This window comes from Polyodon spathula, chromosome 11, assembly GCF_017654505.1.
Source record: "Polyodon spathula isolate WHYD16114869_AA chromosome 11, ASM1765450v1, whole genome shotgun sequence".
NCBI lineage: Eukaryota > Metazoa > Chordata > Actinopteri > Acipenseriformes > Polyodontidae > Polyodon > Polyodon spathula.
Genome location: NC_054544.1, coordinates 3,302,403 through 3,325,983, shown reverse-complemented (window position 1 = coordinate 3,325,983; position 23,581 = coordinate 3,302,403). Strand labels below are relative to the sequence as shown.

Here is a 23,581-nt window from a genome sequence, read left to right as displayed (position 1 = left end):
TGTGCTTGTGGCTCAAGCTGAAATGCAGTCAGCAATCAGTAAGAGATATGCTTCAAACTGGGAGTGAATGTGCGCGCATATGAATGAACTGGCAATGAGGAGCACTAAAACAGAAGAGCTTTAAGGAGCAACATGTCCTTTGCGATCCCTCAAGAAGAGCTTTCCATACACAAGCTCGTCTTAAAAATAAAAACTGCCAAACGATGTACATTTAGACTGGGAGCCCTGGGGAAGAAGTGCTGCCATTTGGAGGCGTGCTAGTGGCCCCCACCCACACTGAATGCATCTCAACCATCACCAGATCACGAGCTGAGGCTTTCTTATAGCACACTGTTAAACACCTCCTAAAACTGCATTGCTTTCTGCCTGTCTGTTTTATATTCATTCCAAGTTGCCTTGGGGCTACTGAAACTCTGCTGTTCTTTTAATGGATACCAGCATTAACGTGCTGATTTCAGGAGTCCCTTGTTTTTCCCCGCAGGCGAAAACACATTCCGACAGAGCGGGGGAGGCAGACTGGGATTCCAAAGCACAATCTCAGGTCGTGATGAGTCCACACCATGGGGAACTAGCTGCCTAATTACTTCATTGAATCTCACAGTTTCATAGTTCCAACAGTGGTCATCACTTCTGTTCATCTAAACTGATGTCTTTATTGGTAACGAACAGTCAAATGCCTTAGGTCTGTTTCATAAGCTCACACAGCCAAGCGGATACTTCTTTCTTTTTTCCCCTCAATCAATAGACCACTTTTCCTGTGTTTGTGTAACTATACTGGCACAATCATTTTGGTCAATTTCCATCTCGGGCGTCTCAAAGTCTGGAGTAACTGAAGGCATTTGTTGTGAAACACAGCAGATTTTCTCTAGTTCAGTTCTTCATTACTGAATTAGAAGATATTTTCCAGAAATTAGTTTACAAAAAACAAAACAAAAACAAACCACACACAGATATGGATAACGGAGACTATTTTGAGTTGAAGTAAACGTAGCCTTGTTTTCCTGTATTAACCACAATGAGAGGAGGACGAGGTGGAAGAGGAGGGCTTGGGGGAAATAGCCATTCTGGGAATAAGAAAACCTGCTGACCCCAAGATGTAGTCTCAATCTTATCAATTCTCACTAGAAACAGTGCAGAGAGAGAGAGAGAGAGAGAGAGAGGGAGAGGGGACTACAGTGTGGCAATACTGGGCTAGCAGCAAGGAATTTCTACAGGACCTTCCTGCCTCCTCGTGAAAGTGGTGAGGCTGGACCAGGCAGGCATGGAAGAGGGGCCAGGAACAATGCAGCGTGGGGGTGCGTGCTCGGCAGGGGCTGCCCTCTCTCTGCTGCAGAGGAAATGCTCAGCAGTTGACTGCCCTTTGGCATGCATGCCTTCTCTACCAGCCCTCGTTGCTAGGGGGAAACGCAGGCAAGGTCTGCAAACAAGAAAAAGGTGCACACATATTTCTGGCTTAATTACGGCTGCTCGCTGAAATCTCTAAATCTGGCCGATGAGGTGAGCTTGGTCTTGCAGTGATGCAGATTTATCAGCTAGCCACCGGGAAGAGCCCATAAATAACCACAGCAGCCTCTGATCAATAGTGCGACTGTGTTTTATGATCTTGAGGAAACAGAAAAAACGAGAAGGGGAAGAAATTAATAAAATCATCCCACTGATTATCCTTTAAAAGTATTTAGAGTCCCACCTGTCATATCCAATTCTTAGTGCTATTAGTATAATTTAATAGTAATAACTATTTAATAAATAGACAAATTGTTTGCATTTATTAATATATAATAATTATAAATATTATATATAAATATATAAATACAGCATTTTCAACATAAAGTAAGTGTTACAAGTTTCGCCTGTTTTGTAACTGCAGCAGTTTCCTACGTTTGGTTACTAAATGTCACACAGGCTATTCTAGAGTAAGGGTCACTGGGTTTAGTGTCTACAATAAGAACGCGCTACTATACTGCAGCTTTTTTGAAAGGGCTGAATACAGATGCAATTGTCAATTTCAAATATGAAAGAGAGCAACTCCAACGTTACTAAACATAGAGTAAATGGGTCATCTATTACACAACGCTGGTGACTAAGCCACCCACCAAAAATTTGGCATCTCTCAATGTAGCTACATGATGGTATTTGGGCTAAAACAGCAAACAGCTATTCCAGGCCTCCGCAGTGACCTGCAGCACTGCCTTTAATTCCATGAAAGCGGACATCCTCACAGCAAGAGACGCTCCGCTACTGAGAATGCTGTTGACTCTGCGGCCTGTTGGAAAAGGAGATGATGAAGTGTGGTGAGAGAGACAGAAATGGCTCCCACAGCAAGGGATTAGACTGCACTTCACTAAACGTTACTTCTGTCTCTGTCTACGGAATAGAACTAAAGGACATCAAATGGCAACACAGCAAGGGTACAGCAGTGAGCACAGTGATTAGAATAGAGACACAGCAATGAAGTCTAATGAAACAAGTACTAGTCTGCATGTAAAAGTGTGACAAATGCAAGAACGTAAGGGTACCTCAGTTTTAGCCACTGTACTGTAAGTAAAAACAGCACGTCTGTGCAACTAGCATTAAACAAGGGTACCCCCGAATCAGTGATGGAAACAGAAAATGGCACTAAAGAAAGAACAAAAAAGTGAAAGTGGATAAAAACAAACAGGTATGACAAAATGACATTTAAAATAGACTGAACAAAAAAAAGTATAAGCTTCAAACACTCACTATGGAAAGAAAGACAATGAAAGGGGGATCAAGATGCTGTCATTCAAATCAAGTTCCAAAATGAATAGGAATATTTCACTTTGGGTTTGAATATAAACCCTTCGTATCAAAACACCGAACCCCACTTTTTCTTCAATCATTAACGACGACACAAACTACAAAATAATACTGAAAAAAACAAAACAAGCAAAGAAACAAACAAACAAAACTTTCTCCTTCAGCTCAGGCATGTTTCACATTTGTGCTTGATTTTGAACTCTGTAATCTGTTAGCAATAAGCAGTAACATGCAACCATTATTTTCTAATTCAAGTCTGAGATTGCATGTTTTCTGAAAGTACAGAACAATAATTGCCCAGACTCTGCCACGCTGTGATCAGCGCCAGCGAGTGTGAGTGTGTAAGGATGCCAGGGGGGCTAGGGTACTAGCCAACTGCTCCAATCATCAGCTCGCCTGGGCACTGTCTCACTCATCACACTGGATCAGACATGCATTCTGTTCATTAGGATTCTAACTGTAATAAGAAATTGCGTCTATCTTCTCACGTTATAGATCAACAGCCTCAAGCAAAATAAATACATACACAAATAAATAAATAATAACTAAGCCAACGTCAGATTTTTGGCCAAAGAAAATTGTAGAATCAAACATTTTGTCAGTTTTTACTTCATCAATCTAAGCATGTATGTGATGTGATATACTTTATACAATACAGTTTGCTGTGCAGACAATGCAATAATATATACACACACACACACACAATCGGTCAAAAGTTTTAGAACACCTCCATTTTTCCAGTTTTTATTGAAATTTACACAGTTTAATGTCTCAATGTACTCTGAAATTCAAGCATAGAACAAATAAACAATTGGAGATAAAAAAAAAAAATCATGGAATCGTTTTGCTTAACAAAATTTAATCTAAATTTTTGACTCAAAGTAGCCACCTTTTGCAGATATAACAGCCGAACACACTTGTGGCATTTTTTCTACAATGGAAATCAAATATTGTTTGGAAAGTTCTTCCCAGCACTGTTGCAGAAGTTCCCACAAATGTGTTGCACTTGTAGGTTGCTTTGCTTTCACCCTTCTGTCCAGTTCATCCCAAACCAGCTCGATGGGGTTTAAGTCTGGAGACTGTGCTGGCCATTCCATGATTTGAAGCCTACCGTCTTGTTCTTTTCTTCTAAGGTAGTTCTGACATAGTCTGTAGGCATGTTTTGGGTCATTATCTTGCTTTAGGATGAACCCCTGACCAACTAGGCGTATACCAGAGGCTATTGCATGGCGCTGCAAAATGCTGTGGTAGCAGTTTTGGTTCAGGGTGCCACTCACTCTGTGCAAGTTACCGACTCTGGATCCAGCAAAAGAGCCCCAGACCATCACGCTTCCTCCTCCATGTTTGACAGTTGGTGTAACACACCGAGGAACCATCCACTCACCTACTCGACAGCGTACAAAAACCCTACATGATGAACCGAAGATTTCAAATTTTGATTCATCGGTCCATAAGACCTTCTTCCAGTCTTCAGTAGCCCACTGGCAGTGCTTCATGGCCCAGCCAATACTCTTCTTCTTATTTTGCCATCTTAGCAATGGCTTTCTTACTGCCACTCGACCTGTCAAACCTGCAGCTCGCAGTCTTCTCTTCACAGTTGAAACTGAGACTTGCTTACTTCGACCAGTGTTAAGCTGTGCTTGAAGCTGTTGTCCTGTGAGCCGCCTATCACGCAAGCTGTTGACTCTCAGAAACTTGTCTTCTGATTCTGTTGTGGCTTTGGGTCTGCCAGACCTCTTCCTGTCAGAGTTTCCTCCAGTTTCCAAGTGCCTTTTGATGGTGTAGGAAACTGTACTCACTGACACCTTGGCTTTCTTTGCAATTTCTTTTAAGGGTTATAATGGTCTGTCTGTCTTCCTTTGTTAATTGCCTTTTTTTCTTGCCATTATGATAGCAATATACTACTTCCTGCAGTACAATACTGTCCAAATAATGCTTAAGAGGGTGTAGTAACACAGTCTGTTCCAACACTGCTTTTATATAGACAGAGGGTTTGTAAGTAATCAACAAAAGTTGGGACACCTGTAGGAATTGTTAGCATCAACTTTCAAGGCTTAATTTACTTCCATTGCTGCAGAACAGCTGTAAGTTGTTAACCCATTACTTGTTCCCTGAAAAAGGCCTTTTTGTATAACTCTGAAATGTACATTATTTTTCAGTTTTTGGTAACCTAAACTTTTTTTTTTAACCTCTGGCAGTTTACCGCTTACCTTTGTACCATTTCAGGTTATTCACTGGACTTGAACTGCTTAAATTTCAATAAAAACTGGAAAAATGGGGGTGTTTTAAAACTTTTGACCGGTAGTGTGTGTGTATATATATATATATAATATATATATATATATATATATATATATATATATATATATATATATATATATATATATATATATATATACATACATATATATATATACACACACACAAACACACACAATGCACATGAACGTTCACACTACGTACTGAATATGATTGTAAGTGAGCATGTTTACCAAAATTAGCCTGTGTGAAAGTGACTCTGCAGAAAAAAGAGTTGAGATTGTTATTGCTGTGTTATTCTCATTATTATTACAGAATGTAAAAAACAACCTTGTGAAAGATGTTGTCACATGACATTTCCACCTGTAATTGATTTCAATGTATTGTTACTGGAATGCAATTCCTTTGGCTGGGCGCAGTAATAAGAAGGGAGTGTCAATCACAGCTCCATCGGCGCGGGCTGCTCTTCACTTCCTCAAATAATTGATTGGATTCAGTGGTTTCCCCTGTTGTTGCAGGGCTGTGTTTGTGTGTCTCCCCCTGTTATCCCTGGCTAAGCTCTTTGTACGCTGTGTTTACTCACACAGTCCGCTTCCTGGCTTCACCCACCTCTCCTGTCCAGAAGCTTGCTGTCTGTTTACCAAACTTTTTCACCGGCCTGTTCTGCTCAAAGGGGCGCGACACAGACCCCACCAGCTGTTTCAATCCCACAGAAAGCAACAAAAGGGCTTGCTAGCCATGGCTGCAGCATCACTGACTTTACTTTGTGAGACTGCATAACTGTGCTCAAGGAGCGCAACACTTTCCAGGTGTAAAACAAAGAGAGACAACAGCACTTTGTTAGTCATTATCTCTGGGACTGATGTACAAGTGACGCGTGTCTGTGCGCAATTACATAAGAGTTATTAATGTTTGTTTTTTTTCTGTAAAAAGAAATAGTTGAAAACTGTAAAAAGTAAAAAACTGAGCAGTGTGTTTAACATACTGTGAATCTTAGGATTCCAACTTTATCGTTAAACACAATGTAAACAGTCCATAAAAAGACCTGATTTTCTTTATTTTATTAGTCTAGCAGTATACAGCCACACACTTCCCATGCAGTGCTTTCTGTTATACCATTTCTACTTTCAGCTTCACTCCACTTTCCTTAAATTTTTTTTTTTTTTTTTAATAATTATATAGCTAATTTGAACCATTAAAAATACTTATGACTTGCAGGTAATGAGGTCTGACATGCTGAATCTGTCATGCAGATAGCTGAACGTCACAAATCTGCTACGAGTACGGAATTAAGTATCAGTTACAACACTTCATGGAAAATCTGGTGTTGCAATGAATGCACAGCACTCGGTAACTACAATATCTGAACCAACAGTGTTACAAGGCACTTGCAATACATACTTCAAACAGAACAACAAAACAATTTAAGAGAGACTTAACCGGTTTCCTAAATAATCTGACATGGCTGTAAACTAAAACTGGATTGCCATTACACTGGTGCTGAAAGCTTCTGGTTGTGTGGTAGTACCTAAACGTGAACTGAGCCTATGAAAGTATAATGTTTTCTCACACTGAAGATTCAGTAGAACTGGACTGTAAACCAACTGCATCATCTCTGATGCTTGTGCAATAAACTGCCAAAATAGGCTGCTGTCACAGAAAGTTTTTAATAGACTAACACCAAGTTAACGTTGATCTAAACCCATAAATAGCACACAATAACTGCGCAATGAACTGGTATTGACAATGCCGTGAACACACTGGTTTTAAAACAGGTCCAGGGGAGGTTTCGGATCTCATTAATCCTCCAGAGGCACACTTGTCAAGCTCTCTGTCTTGACGGGTGTAGTGTACTGTAAGTTCCAATCAGCTCTGTCTTTTAAGCTGTCTTTTAATAACATGCTCAAGAACCACTTTCCTTGGCCCAGCTTTTAAACAAAGTCTGAAATCAATTACACTTTCCAAGTTTGTCGTTAGCTGCACTTGGACAGACACAGATAATTAAGCCTGCCGTTTTATTATCTGTAGATTCATTCCTACTGAAGCTCAGGCCTGAATCTCGCTGAAACTGCCCTCCTGAAATAATGGGCGAAACTGATTTGAAGTTTCCTCAGCTGGATCGCAATGCTCCAGTGCTGCCACGCAAGCAGGGGGTAAAGGCCAACCAAAAAAAAAGAAAAGTGATACCCAGGTCACGTTGAGTCTGTACTGGCAAGCAGAGGGTATAGAATACATATCATATCAAATGCAGGCTTTTTATTACCACAAACCACCTACAACGGTTGAAGCCCAAACCAGGCTTCAACTCTACATGGCCTCTTTGCACAATCACAAAACTGGGACTAGACTAAATACAATAGGCTGACGCAGGTACCCAGGGTCCAAATCCATTAATACTGGGAAATATGCCCATAACCACATTCCTATGGCTGGTTTCACAGGCCCTGACTAGCACTAATCATGGACTACCTAATGTCCAAGTCCAGTGTCAATAAGGGTCTGTTAAACTAGCCATTCATCTTTTTCTTTCCAGATTTCCTGTCTAGGCTAAACCAACCTTGTTTCTTCTATTCGATTGCATGCACCCATCCTTCCATGTGCATTTCAGTTACTCCACCCCATGCCTGAATTATTTTTAGGAGTACAGATCTCATAACAGAATGCACCAAACATAAATAAAACATGCTGTGACAGGATAGCTATCTGCCATGCGGGTGCATGCATTCGCTGCCGAGTGACAGGCAGGAGATCAAGGCGGAGGTTGAGACTGAAATGCCCCGCAGGCGAACAGGTTTTATTTACATACACAGACAGCTCATGTGACACTATCAGCAATGGTAGACATGGAGTGCATACATGAGAATGTATGTGAAACAAAAATACAACACATAACAAAAAACTGTAAAATCGAAAGTGCAGTGAAAACAGTGTGTGCTACTGCCTAATACATGGAGGTCCCACTTACTCACCTCGCTCTCTATACTTTGGTGGATCTACAATCCCCGAACTGTTCAATAATAAACAAACCCGACTCCAGCTTGTCGCTGGCGGTTTCGACTTGCTAACTCCACGTTATCCAACCCTGATTCACACACAGCCGTCAGCGAATTTCATCTTCTTTACGTTCTGATCCCGGGTCACTCTCACGGCCATCAGAGGTTTACAGCAAGGTGTTTACGTGTCTTTGTCCAGGGTGCATGTACGATGTTCAGCCCGTTGGCTGTGGCTTTGCAGCAGAGGTGAATAAACAGGACCTTTTTATACCTGATGCCCCACTGCATTCCAGTATAAAAATAAATAGAACTAAGCAGCATAAAACTTTCCAGTAAGTAGAGCGATCATATATAACTCTGTGATATTACAAAACAAAGGTTTTAGATTTTGGAAAAAGACAATTTACTCATGGTCAATTCTTTTTTTGTTTGCGTTGCTGACAATTATTTTTTTCCCCCTAAATGTCGTACACAAAACCAAGCTGGAGGACGAACGTAGACGCGGTTATAATAATCTGGTAAACGACGGATGACGTCAGCTGGAAAATAGACAGTATTTTACTGCAAAGCCTGTAGTTTTCCCTTTTTAGCACAAATTAGCATACCTTTTCAGAAAGAGCAAAAACTGCGCTGAAACTGCTCTGAGATGGCCTTTCTCTGCAAGTTTAATGTTAATAGTAAATTGGAAGGCTCGTTAGTCTAGTTGGGACATGATTACAGGCAATATTACACAGTCATGTAAAAAAAGAATAACTATTAGGCTAATTTAATCAAGGAATCCCTTTACAGATGAATCAGAATGTAGAATCCAATTATTTTAAACATTCCCTGCCCTGCCTGTCAGCATGCTGTGTTTCAGCTATTTAAAATGCGCTGGATGGGTTCCTTCATATCAATGGCTGGAAAGATAATAGTGCTTGAATGACAAGTACAATCAGCTAGTTACATTGATCAAACGGACCTCACCCGGGCCCTCATAATCTATAGCTCCTCTCAGTGACAGATCACTCCTGCAGATTGGCTTGGACAGAGTGGTTAGCTGACTCTTGCCACATATGACAACTGGAGGCTGCTGAAGGCCTACCTTTTCTAAGCACTGTGCTTCAATAGAAGCATCGATTAAAAGCTGTAGCTGCACAGCGTGGGTCTGGATAAGGACACAGCAGGGTCCTGACTTTCTTTTTCACGTTGTTTGACAGCAGTTTGCCAAACTAAGAAAACCACAAAGAAAAAGACTGAACATGATACTGCTCAAAGATGAATTGGCAACTGCAGTACTAGTGGTGGGGTTTAAGTTAAGATAGTTTGCTGTCCTCTAAGATGTAATTGGATGTTACTGATATAATGTCCAGTTTCTGGACAGATGTCAAAAACGACAGGAGGGTAAGGGGTTAAAGCTTTGACGAGGAATGCAGTGTTTCCAGTGTTCCCAGGTCCAAGACTGGGGATTACAACTAAATCCTTCGGGAAGCCTTAATCAGCTGCAGCCCAGTGCCTTACAGGACCGAACAGACACAGACACACTGCACCTCTGCCCTGCTGAGATAAAGTGCCTGGTCCACCAGAGATCAGAAGCCAGTGGCCTTCTGTCACAATCTGAGCTATACAAAACACACACAGAGACACACAGTCAGACAATCAGTCAGTCAGTCAGTCAGGTACACACACACACACACACACACCCACTACAGCAACATGTGCCTAATTAATGACCCAGCGGTCGCAGCTGTGAGAGCCAACCCGGGAGTGATTAATGAAATTAGCCAGCAGAGGAAATTAGAGAGGAAAAAGCCAAAGTTTGATTGCTCCATAATTAACTGTGATGCAAATAATATCTGCACTTCCAACTTCCAGAGCAGTGGATCAGGGTGTAATTAGAAGGCAGGGCTGGTCAGAGCAGTACACAGGAAATCGCAGGGCTGCACTCGCTACTGCTTCCTCGCTCTCTCCAGGCTGTACGTACTGGCCCAAGCACCTTACAAATATGCACACATATTTTTTAAAGGCAAGTGTACATCCTTCTTTAAGATATACTGCATTTAATCCAATTTGGTTCAATTTAAAGTGAAGGAAAATATCTTAAAATTGAATGGCCAACTGATCAAGTTACCTTTGGATCCCTTATGCAAAATGAGTTTTCATGAAATGCTGTTGCTTTATTTAGTGAATGCACATGCTTGAGAAACTTTCTTTTGAATTGCAAAATTTAGACAAAGACAGAAAGGCACAGCTCTTAAATCCATTCCTTGTATTTATTTATTTTTAGTTTGTGGTGGTGGTTGAATAAATGGGCTTCATCCAATTTAAAATGAAAAGAAGTAAGCTTTCTGCATATAAATAACAAGGGACATGGAAAAAAGCTGTTATTTTAATGAGGGAGGAACACGTTTAAGGTCTTCGGAATTATTATTGTTTTGTTGCAAGTGACAGTGCTGGTTTTTATTTTAGCTGCCCAGTGTCTTAATGCTTAAAACAGCACCTGCAAACCACAGCCAGATATTAAAAGCTTTTGTCCGACCCTCATCTTTAATCTTCTACCGCTATTCCTTGCATAAAAAAAGAAAAATCTCTTTCCACAGTGATAGTCTTTTTGTATTCAGAATCCATTCTTAAATTATTACTGCCAGAACATCGCTCATTACCCGAACATCAAGCTAAATATGCGCACTGGCTTGAGAACTGTCCCGCTGGGGGAATCAATATTTCAGATAGATAATTAGGGTGAGGTTTGTATTAAGACAGGTTGTGGATTTCTAAAGTCCCTTTTATTCTATACTTTTCTGGGGCTGACCAAAGCACTAGAGCAAAAACACTGTATAACATATTAAAAGCAATCTCTTAATGGTAAGCTTCCACACTGATGCCAAAAGTGTTCAAAGATCCTAGAACACCAAAACAGGATTGAAAGAACGAGAGCCCTGAAGGGGAAATTAGAAGTAATCACATAAATGAACACTTAAAAAAACAAAACAAAAGGGAGACAACTCCTTTGGTCAGTTTAACTTGGCAGAGAATATAATTCTTACAGCAACAATATATGAGATTCCAGCCTTCTGTATAAATCTCTGCAGGGCTATCACATACAATCACATTGGGAGACAAGATGTGAAATCTGAAATGGAAAACACCAACAGATTCCAGCGCCACGGAGGGCTGGGGCATGCCTGCCATAGTCACAATAACTCACCATGAGTCGCAATTAGTGCCACTGTCACTTCTGTCCGCTCATGCCAATTAATTTAGGCTGTCAAGGGGGGGGGGGGGGGGGGGGGGGGTTGTTGGTGTCGATAGCACACAAGATAATTAATACAATGACAAAGGAGAGGCGGCCTGGGTGCCAATGCAACTTTGCCTGCCACCGATTGCCAGCTCCTACTGTAGCAGGAAGCAAATGCAACAGCACGCTCAAACCATTCTCCCCATTTTTTCTAAACTGTTTTGACTGCGCCTCACCTTAAAAAAAAACAATGCAGTGGTGTTCTCATGGGAGTATTTCAAATGAGGACCAGCATATACATTGGTATCTATCTCTCTATCTCTCTGTCTATATCTATCTATCTATCTATCAATCCATCTGCTAATGTGTGTTTTCTCTCACTTTAACCGCAGCAATTATCATGCTTAAAGAAACTGTTACTTGATTTCATGTTAAGGTTTTAACTTGATGTTAAAATCTATCTATTAAGCACAGACCAGTAGATAGATAATTATTTTTGAACACCTCAAAAATCTGGAATCAAAATTAACCCCATTATGCCTGTTAATGTAACTGCTGTATTTCTGACACAGCGCGTGTTTTTTTATCCGTAACCATTGAGTGACTAAATACGGTTCAGCATTACCATTAAAACAGGTTACTGCTGCTGAATAAATAAAGGAATAAATAAAAAGAAAACATTGATGATGTGTGTGTGTGTGTGTGTGTGTGTCAATCCCCACCCCCCTCTACCCCAAACTGAATTTAATTGAAAGGACAGTGTAGCCCAGACCTTGACAAGTGGGAGGTCAGTGTAATTGCTGCTGGCCATATTTAACATTAAGATAATCAGGCCATTAATTACCCTTCGGATCATTAAATCAGCCACTGCAAAATGAAATTTCTGCCTCTATTACTCACTTCAGAGACCACAAGGGAGGCTTATAATTGATCAGCCAGGAGCCCTGCACACAATAGAAGGCTTTTCCTTGCTCATATACTTTTTTAGTTTTGGATGGGGGATCTTGTGTTGGGTGTCTACTCACAACACCAGAAGACACAGGCTCTTACTCTGAGTGTTTGAAAGAAATAAGGTTTAAAAAAATTACAAATGCCAGTGCTCAACACAATCAATGCACACAAAGACAGTAATCCAATTGTAGCAATAAAAAAAAAAAACGCCAATACACAACTGCTAAGGATGAGGCATGGCTGAGGCAGTGCTGGTGGGAATGGAGCCCAAAGGGTGCCGTCTGGCCTTGGGTTCACGAGGCTAAACAGTACACTGAGGCACTTAGTGACAACAGCAGTGGTGTTGTGAAGACAGATGCCGGACACCAATTATCAACCTAATAAGTAAATGATCCTTGATGATTAGAGGTCGCTGCGAGCAGCGCTTCATTAATTCAATCGCTTGTTAATGAGAGAAGTGCCATGTGGGGCACAGATGCCACCCAAACACAGCTGGGGGCAAGTCAGACCCTTCCCCTTCCCCTTCCCCCTCTCTACGAAACACAAAGCCCAACAACCAAGTTCCTTTCCTCAGTCTGTATGCAGCTATCAACAGGAACTAGGGGGTGCATGGGTCAGAGAAACAAAAACAAATCCTATTGATAGCTGCCTTGACAATTTGAAAGCTAAATCTTATTTATGTATTTAACTGCTTATTTAGGAGAATAGGCAGATCTTGATAGATACTGATAGACAGACAGACATTTTTGTTAATGCCTGAAGCGGTATTGATGGTTTCTTGCATTACACATTTTACCAAGCAACTTGTATTAACACAAGAACTTTACTAAGCGACAACTTTGAAACTTTTACGACAGCTGCTTCACACGTTATGTAATATTATTCTAATTGTTTTTTCTTGTATGACATGCATTAGTCAAAACTTCTTTATGATCTCAAAAAGCTTAAATGTTACTAAAATCAGGAATGCGTTAACCTCCTATGCAGTAAGAGTCCTATTTCCACCCCTGTCAATGGAGAGGGCTTCAGTTCTCCCTGACAGGAGGGTGAGAGCGCGGAGCAGTTGAAGTAACCTCTGTGTAAGTGGTATTGATACTAATTAGTGAAATCTGGGGAAAGTTCTGGCAGGAGGCTCAGGTTAATTGAGATAATATTGACCCCCACTCTAATCTGTCCTCCGACACTAAATGAGCTGCATGGCTCCAATAACACCACATGTAACAGTGAATAGATGAGAGTCAAAAATAAACAGAAGGGAGCCGAACAGGATCCACAGTGAAAGATTTTGTTTTCGTGGGAGTAATTAAAAGGTGCTTTTCATGACTAATGATCCCAGTATAAAATGGTAAGTCGATATTCATGTGAGCAGCAGTCAGTCCTAATTTGTTATGACCACTGGTGTAGACCACACTGCTGATCCTGGGCTGCTAATTACAGCCAGCTCCTTAGAGTTCTTTAGGTGATGAGCAAGAGAAAGAGGGAGGAGATGGAGAGAAGCTTAACCCAGAACAACGTTCTACACTTAAACTAGGTAAATAGCTTTTTAACATAAGCAATGTTACACACTTCTCTCGTGGGTTTATTTAGAGGGCTTCCATTGGATTTCATCAGTTAAATTCAGGTTAGCACATTTTGTCTGTAATGAAAGTGCCTGTGCCTGTATTGAGATTGAGAGTTACCCTAAAATAAGATTCCTGTATGTGTTGGAATCCTACATACTTCCACAGTTCAGCCTTCTCTGCACTCCACACTACCAGAAATCAGATCTTGCTGACCAGCTGTTGTAAACCGAGTAATGTATGTATACAGTAAGTATAGTGTAGGTGTAACATCTATCAAGGTGTCTAATTACTGCAGATATGACTGATAAAAGAAAGAAAGCTGCAATATAAAAAAGCCACCACCAGGGGGATCTGTAGTCTGCCATCATGGTGTGGTTCTTTTAGCTTCACTCCTCTGAAGCACACAGTGCAACACTGAGGCTGCATCGTACCTGGTGGAGTCTGGTGTGGGTTTCATGCGCCCCTGCGCGCTCCCCTCCCACACGCTATTGGCCAGCTCGTTGCCGATGGACGACATGACCTTGATGAGCTCCAGCGGCCACTCGTCCAAGTCCAGGGATCGAACCCGGGACAGGTGCGTGCCGAGGTTCCGGTGGATTCCTGAGCATTCGATACAGATCAGGGCTCCCAGGTTCAGACTGGCCCAGTCCGGGTCTGCAAGGGGAGGAAACGGGGGTCACTGAAGAAAGCATCCGGGCTGACTTACTCCACTGCAGTCAGATTCAATATTACGAAACCTCATTAACAAAGTTATTACTTTACTGAAGTCCTACAAATCAAACAAAATGGAATGAATCATATTGTGACCATACGGTAACTGTTTGTTCATATAATTCAATGGGCTTAGCTTTATATGCTTCAGGATTATTTGATATACTTCTTAGTTAACGTAATTTTTTGGCCCACGTATGCATATCTAAAGTTTTATTCAACCCACTGGTAGAGATCTGATTTTCATAACATCTCCACTCTCTTATTCAGGCTGGGAGTTGAGAAGCACAGGGATGGTCTGGACTAACAGCTGTAGGTACGAATAAGCAGGCAGAGGACTCACTCTGTGCTTCGCAGTCCACGCAGTGAGAGTTTCCACGCAGGTTCCTGATCGACTGCAGGGCGATGGCCTCTGTCTGGCTCGTCAGGCGAGACTGCACACAGACAAAGCGATACAAAAAAGAGATTTAGAAAGGAAATGCAATTAACAGGAAGGGGCTAGAATACCTCTGTGAATACTCGTTAGATTCAAGATGAACTCTGCACATTTACCGTGTAAAGGTTCTGTACAATGACCACTGATGCTACCCATATACCTATAAAAATGCTTTGTCCTGCTGTTTATAAATATTATAAAAATACTTATAACACCATGGTGGTAGTCTGCCTGGTTTATTTGCGCTTGCATTTTTTTTCACAGAAACGGTACAAAGTGGCCAAGTGACTTCATAGCAATCCTATATATTATACACATACTATGGTACAGAATATAAAGCTGTCTCAGTATTACACATTAGTTCTCTACAGCAGTTGCTTCACAACTTAGTTCTACTAGCTCTGACTGGCAAAATGCTGGGCACTCAAGACACTGTGATCTGTAAATAAAGCAACTCATTACATTTACTGTAACAAAAATAAAATCCAACAAATAGCACTCATGTTTAAAACACATCTGCTCCAGCCCCCAAGCCAAAACAGAATTACTGAATTACAGAATCCCCATTCCGGGTTAAGCAGGTAAATGAATGGCACTCAGGGTATTTTAATTGCTGTTTATAACTACAATGGGAATAGCCTTGCTGTGGAGGCTGTGTGCATGCCTGTATATTGTCATACCATTACACTCCTACTAATGAAATGGTCTAATGCACATGCAGCAGGGTCGGCTCCCTGCATTCTACCAGAGGGAGTGTGTACTGGGGGCAAGGACATCACAGCGAGGAGCAGCAACGACAACACAAGTGTAGCCTGTTGGAATAACATGTGCTGCTCTACTACAGTTTGGACTGTGAAGCAGGAACCAATCATTGTTAAACTTCTATAAAGGTAAATGACCTGCTATATATGTCTAAAGTAAAAAGTGTACTGTATGTGCAGTAAGAAATGAAGGCTATGACTCCAAAGTAAACATTGGCCTTAATGGTCTATTACAGTATTTCCAGTGTCCACTGGCAAATGTTAAATAGTCTCAAGGTATGGACAGTATGAGAGCTAATAACTTAATATAGGAATTCTTATTCTATTCAATTACAAGATCAGATGTAACAAAATTGCAATAAAAAAAAGAATACCACGGCTTTTGTGTGCTAATTCTACAGGATTCGGAGCACCGTGGGTTATTGAAACAAACAGATTACTTAACATATAAAACACGGGCCAATGCACAGGTGTGCTCTAGAATTTCTTCATCGTTTTTTTTTTTTTTTTTCAAATGAAATCAAAGTAATTCCTTCACCCCCTGAGCACTGAGATTGAGGACCAGTCAGACAGCCCCTCCCTGGTTTCTCTGCAGTGCCAGGTACAGTACCTTTACCCCCTGAGCACTGAGCTTCAGGACCAGTAAGGCAGACCCTCCCTGGTCTCTCTGCAGTGCCAGGTATAGTACCTTCACCCCCTGAGCATTGAGATTGAGGACCAGTCAGGCAGCCCCTCCCTGGTCTCTCTGCAGTGCCAGGTACAGTACCTTTACCCCCTGAGCACTGAGCTTCAGGACTGGTAAGGCAGCCCCTCCCTGGTCTCTCTGCAGTGCCAGGTACAGTACCTTGTTCTTGCTGCTCTCGCAGGACTGCAGGCTGGCCAGGATCTGGCTCTCGATGGCCTGCACCCAGGCATCCCGCTCCTCATAGGTGGTGGCCTCGAAGTGCCAAGTCTGCCCCGTTAGTGACACGATGATGAACTCAAAGTTCTCCTCTTGTTCTGAAAGTAAAAGAACATGGTTTGGGATTTAATGGGTGCTATTCATCTCCGCTTGTCAGTACTCTCTCTGTGTGTGTGTGTGTGTGTGTGTTTGGATGTGTGTGCTCTTGGTGGCAAGGCACGATGCTGTTGGTCTTAATACAGCTTGAAAGACCTGTGGTCCTCAGTTACCTCACTGTCCCATCTATTATCAACTAAGATCGATGAACAATGGCTTCACTTCCTACACACCTCAGCTTTGGAATCCCTTCCTGAGGCAATTCTTGAGCGAGAATTCAAAGTGGAATTCACATACGGTACAGATTGAAGCCATGCACTTGTGTGCCTGGTCTCTGCCTCCTAGCATACTGTCTGCTGTAGCTTGTTGTCAATGTAGAACCAGGTCTTTGTTTTAGTGCTAAATGTATTTTTGAAGCCACGTGAAATTGCTTTTCCCTACCGTGGGGATAAAGCCTCTTTAGAAAGAAGCATGAATCCTCAGAGTCTCGTGAAGATCTTCAGTACATACACAACTGTAATTAAGGCAGGATGCAACGGTGACACTACGTTAAGACATGATTAGTGCAGGGGAAGGGTGTCCCAGCTGCACGAAATCCCTCGCTCCCACAGGAGCGGACAGTTTGAAATACACATTAGCCACAAGGCAAATGAGAACTGTGTCGCCCACTTCTTAAGAGAATCAAAGAAACACTCTTTATATACTGTATATATACATATAAAAAAAACAATTGCAGCACAATAATACTAAACAAGCCAAGTCTGCATCACAGGTATTAAAACTTGAATTAATGATTAATGATTAATGATTCTATTATTTTGACAAATGAAGATCTGCAATGTTTTGTTTCACAGTGTACTCCCTTTGGGTCACGGATGTCATACTGCCTGGGAACAGAACCTCTTCTTGACTGCCGGGGACCAGGATAACACATTCACTTCTTGTGAACGGGTTTCCAGCCTGAACCCTACAGCTTGGGTGTGAACCAGCATGTTCATTACCTTGCCACTACATTTTCTTCCATCTATAAAAGTTTGGATTTTATGACAGAAAGTTCTCTGTTAATTCCGAGCTTAGTCCTGGAGGGAACACATTTATTGGGGTTTGATTAGAAAAATCAACTGCCGTATCTACCAAATTTGCGATGGCTTCAGGAAAACAGTAGCACGGTGCACATTCCACAAGAATCTACAAAGTGCATTCTAGATTCTACCTTGCAGTATTCCGATTTTGTAACCATTTTTTAAGCTGGCCTTGGAAATGGTGTCTAGAAATGGGACAAGAGCCACCAGAACCTATGTGAGCCACTGAACAGCCAGTTTCAGTACCCACAAACCCAGGTGATTATATATAGTGTCCAGGTGATGGAACGCTACAACTTTCTACGGTAGATCAACGATGCTTCAACCCTCGGATCTGCTCAGCAGGCTTTCCCACCCTAGACACCTGTCCTGAGCAGGAAGTAAAGCAGGTTTTTTTTTTTTTTTTTTAAACCACCAGTGCCCTTACTGGTCAGGCTTTGCTAATTGTCCAGGATGTCCCTCTAATTACGGCCATGTGCTGCCCAGAGTACTCCGACACTGCAGGACTGTCATCTCAGGCAGAGTGCAATGGAAAGGTCAATCACATTATAATAAAAGAGTCTTTTGAGGCAACATATGGATCTACTACCCAAACTTTCAAATAGGTTAATAGGCCAATTAGGGGCCAATTAGGACCACATTTCATCGGCATCTACACAGTTACATGGTTAAAGGGCTCAGGGCACAGGGGAGCGTCCACATTTGGAAACCGTTAACAATAGAAGAGAATTTAGACCCAAAATGCCGCCAGGGACAAACACATGGATATAACTAATGAACCACTGATGAAGCATCATTTCATAAGTGATACATGCTCAAAGGGGGCCCTGTAATATAATCCACTGGGGTAGCTAGAGATCAGAGCCTGGTCTGGTTCAGTTTATAATGGAAAGAAATGGGGAGGGAAGGCTGAATAATTTTGTAATGAAGAAGGAATCACTGCAGCCTATCTATTAGAAACAAAATTGACTCCCTTAGCAAGGATTGAGTGGGGTACGACCCAACCGGAGAACTAAACCGCTTTCGACTTTTCAACAGCCGTGACACGGCTGGTGGAGGAATTGCTTTTTAGTAACATCGTCAGCAATGACAGCAAAGAACGGCGCAGAACAATTCATTTTAAAAGCAGCACAGTGCACCATCACAAAGGGGGTTACAAATGACCAACGTATGTAAGCAGATGAGGCAATGCTGAACATGTGACCTATACTTGATGAGGTTTCTTCAGACGTTTACTCCCATGGAAATGATTTACTGTACAATTTCCCCTCTATATTCACGAGTTATTCATTTGAGATCACTGTGCTGCCTTTCACTGCACGTGTCAATGGCTGCTAAGTGTGCAATGTACTGTACACTCCACAGTATAACAACATGGCATTTTTATTATCGTGATTCACATTTTATTTAAAACACCTTTCCTAATGACTGTTTCAGTAGTATCTCATGATGTTCAAACTGTCTAAAACATGTAAAGCAACATCTATCTGTCTATGTATCTATATCATACACACACACTTTCAAAAACACATGCATCACTATGCCTGTAACACCTAAAAAAAACAGGTTTGTCCCATCTACATATTGTTTTTTTTTTATCAGACCCCATCTTCTCCAGTAAAGTCATAGTAGCCAGAGGCAACGTCACTGTAGTTTAACTCACTGGATTTTACCTACCAGCTGGGTTAAATCCAGGCTTAAGACAAAAAAAAATGCTTTTGTGTCATGTGCTTGTTGGAAAGATACCGAGGACTGAACAACTTCGTAGACGCCAAACTCCCCTTTCTAGAGAGGCTTGCATTTAGATCACCTCCGCTGTTGGAGAATACCTTTGTTACGCTGCTTTCTCTCTTACCTCACACAAGAGTACCTCAACCTCAAAATCATTTCCATTCAAGGATAGGATCTGAAAACTCTACAAGTGGTCTATCTGTCAGCTAGAATGCCAGAATTACCACAGAGCATGTTACAAATTGTACTGGATGACTTGTATCATCAATTATTCTAATGAATAATTCAACAGTAGAATATTATAGCTAAAATTAATTCTCATTTATCGTGTTATTGCTTTCCTGCAATGCCACTGAATGATTTAAAAAATGTATATTATATATATATATATATATATAAATATATATACACCAATTAGACACTTGTAAGTTCTTTAACATTCAAGAGAAATTCCAAATCATATTATTATTATTATTATTATTATTATTATTATTATTATTATTATTATCGTCCAGTTAAATGTATTTATTTATATAAACTAGTTTACGCCAAGCTATAATACAAACATGTCAAGAAAAATCAACAAATCCGCAGTATGTGATGTACATATTTCACTGAGCAATGCATGCTGCTCACAAGTGACTATTGAGCGTACAGGAGGACTCCAGACTGGGCAGACCACTCTTACATGAGAACCCCTTCAGGGTCAGGAACAATGTTCTAATCGAAATTACATTTGTGCTCTTTTTTGGGTGAGGGGAGGTTGTTTGACAATTACCGAAACCAACAATCCAGAAAGCTGAAACACGAAGGCATGAATTACAGCCTACGCCCCTTTCCCTGCGCGTTCGAGTCAATTAATGAATAAAAAGGGCATTAGGCTGCGAGTCCGTGACCCCCGCGCTTATTACAACAAGCCCACTGAAACGCGACTGTCTGCGCATTCCAAATACCCCTCGTGTGACATTCCATTACCCCAGCTGGTACATTTCCAAAAGTGCCTGTGGCAGTTATAATAAAAACTGTAATAATCATGCACAGCCCCCCCCTCCAAACTACTGAAACACGCACACACATTATATAGTAAAAATAAAAAAAGCTAAATTATCTATGAAAAAGCCCATTTATAAAAATAAAGGGTTTACTTTTTTTTTTTTTTAAATAAGCAACAGCAATAAAAAATAAACAAAGCTCAGAGCTGTATCGGCGTGCTTCCAAGAAAGCTGAGGCAAGTCAATTAGTGAACTTTGACACTGGCAACCTTTAACAGCACAACAATATACACAATTTACAAGCAGGGTGGCACATGCAAATGACCCGGCACTGCCACACAGCGGAATCGCAACCCCGGACAACATTATGAAGAAGGGGAAAATGAAAAGAACACAAAATTAAAGGACTGCACTTAAATGTCACAGCACCCTATTGCATTGTGACACAGATCATTACTCTCGGTATCGTTTGCACCCTTTTAAAACAGTAATAACCTGGAAAATATTACAAGGATTGCTCATATATATATATATATATATATATATATATATATATATATATATATATATATATATATATATATATATATATATATTAAAAGGAGAAAATGTTTTTTTTTTTTTTTTTTTTTACTTGCGAGTAATTTAAACATTACCGTTCTACAGAGACAAATAAAGGTCAAAATTATATAGAGACGTACACAATACTGGCACACACACACACACACAGAGTCAGGGTTTGACTTCAAAAACACGGGGATAAATCTAAAGCATGCTCCAGGCAAACCAATAGCAACTGTGTCCCCAGTGAGCAGAGGTGAATGGAGAAAGTGAAGGAGGCACCCAGGGGGAAGAGGTTTTAGTTTTGTATGTTTCTTTATTTACCTTCAGTGTTGGCGCTGCTGCTGTTGTAAATGTTGCGCAGGCTACCAACACGGTTTAGTTTCCAAGCTTTACGTTTGGCTGCATCCGGACAGCGGAGGGAGAGATAAAAAAAAAAAAAAGGAAGAGAAAGACAAAAAAAAGAAACAAAAAAAGAAGGGAGAAATAAGATGTCAAGAAACAGCAACAACTACAGCCAGCATAAGGACACTCAGCAAAGGGCTTGAGGGGCAGAGGCGAGGGACAGGGGGTAAAGTAGCAGAAAGCTACGCTTCTGGGGGTGACACACGGGTTTCTCTCGAATAAAAAAATAAATAAGAAATCCAGGAAGACACTCATCTGTAACTGAGCAGCGGACCAGTCTGTCGCTTCGTATTACAAGAAAGAAAGTTAAAGATGCATTTAGTCTTCTAGTCATCTGGCTGGTCTAACAGAAAACAAAACCTCAAAGAATCTGCATGTATGTATCACAGAACACCAGAACTCTGTACACAAAAGGTGCAGCTGACATTTAACCCTCAAATCTACATTCGCTTTTAAACTCCATGTCTCTTATATACTGTATACTTTAATAGAGGATAGTCTGACAAACAACCTTCATACTGAATAGGGCTTGTGGTGTGCTGTACGATAAACATGCACAAATTGGATAGTACACTCATGAAGGGGGTTAGAGGACTAAATGTCTTCCTGGAGAACATGGGGTGGGGGACAGGAGGACAGTGTGAAGTCTTCTCTTTCAGCACTACAGTATAGTAAGTGTAGCTGGAAACTGGTAGATACAGTACTTGCTATGCTGATGCTTTTGAGATGTAGAATTAAAAACGTACCAGATCTGTTCTTCCAAACAGTGCATTACCACTTCTAATCAAAAGCAATTCAGGACCCAGGAGGCTTGACAAGACTATTCTGAGAACACCTTTAACTGAGAATAACCCCAATTAAAACGCGCTTGCTTTTCAACTAGCTCAGTTGCAAGATTAACAACTATTGATTTTTTATCAATATTTATAATCAACTTCAGCATAAAAAAAGAAGACATTTAAACAGGCTGGGCCAGTGCGTTCTGCTGCGATAAATGAAGTCATCCGGAAACCTTTAAAAAGTTCAATCACTTGGATTAGAATGCAATACGTTGATCAGGGAAGTTAGCGATGCTCATTTACTCCGAATTAAGGATGTCACGTGTTTGGCAGACGACACAGCGTAATCCAGCTCCAGTTCTACATTTCAATTCAATGTACCTTCAGGAAGCACTAATTGCGGGCCATTACATACTGAAAAGGCAATACAGTCACTTTATACAGCACCTGCCTCATTGATCTTTACCGGTAAAGAGCTTTGTTGTGGATATTCATTTACTGGAAAAAAACAAAACTACCAGTGTTTTACATCAGCACACAAGTGAAGGGCTTTCAGAAGAATAAGACGTCCCATGAACTCACAAAAAGGCCGAAGAACTTGAAAAACGACACGAAAATGAACAGAAAATCAGGAGGGGTGCAAACTCTGCCTAAGGAATGCTGGGAGGTGAAAGGTCAAATCCACATTTATTCTATAAGGTTTATGATCCACTATATGACAAGTACAAACCAATAGGTCCAAATCATGTTATCAATGATAACACCAACCAGTACAGTTCTGATCAAATATAGATGTGTGTGTATATATATATATTATATTATACACATACATACATACTCACTGCTGTGCAAAAGTCTTAGACATGTTGCATTTTTCTACTCTGATGCATTATGAGCATCAACAGTTTACACAAAGCCTCCACTGGTGTTTTCTACTATAACAACCTTGACTTGCATAAAGAATGAAAAGCATTGAGTGAAATAGCTTTTTACGGTGTGGTATCTAAAGCATAATCAACAAGTACACAGAAACATCATCTGTAATTGACAAACCCAGGACTGGAAGACCCAAAAGCTGTCTGACAAGGATGAGCAATAAGTAGAAAATAGAACAAAATATCCTTAAGGAATAGAAAGACAAGCGTTGAATTAACAACAGAACTGGCAGGAGGCACAGGGGTCGCTGTCCATCCATCAACAGTCCAAAGCACCTCGGGCAATTTTTCTATAGTCCAATTTCTGTGTTCCTGTACATATTTTAGCCTTTTAATTCATGTACTCCTTTCTTAACCAAGGTAATCTTACTGCAACACATCCTTTAAGTCCTGATTTCAAGAGTGACCTTTGTACTGTTGATTTGATGGAC

At 40.9% G+C, this 23,581-nt stretch overlaps 1 protein-coding gene across 7 annotated transcripts in view; it reads right to left on the bottom strand.

The window, feature by feature from the left end:
- The window catches only part of LOC121322894 (arf-GAP with GTPase, ANK repeat and PH domain-containing protein 1), a 197,854-nt gene that overhangs the window by 7,129 nt on the left and 167,144 nt on the right, over positions 1–23,581 (bottom strand). For 5 of the 7 annotated variants that reach the window (XM_041263443.1, XM_041263445.1, XM_041263439.1 and 2 more), the window contains 4 exons: positions 21,356–21,433; positions 16,513–16,667; positions 14,815–14,905; positions 14,192–14,414 (listed from right to left, as the gene is read on the bottom strand). In XM_041263443.1, the coding sequence (XP_041119377.1) occupies positions 14,192–14,414; positions 14,815–14,905; positions 16,513–16,667; positions 21,356–21,433 (547 nt within the window). The remainder of the gene's footprint in view (positions 1–14,191; positions 14,415–14,814; positions 14,906–16,512; positions 16,668–21,355; positions 21,434–23,581) is intronic. The other 2 variants (XM_041263446.1, XM_041263442.1) reach the window with 1 other exon arrangement.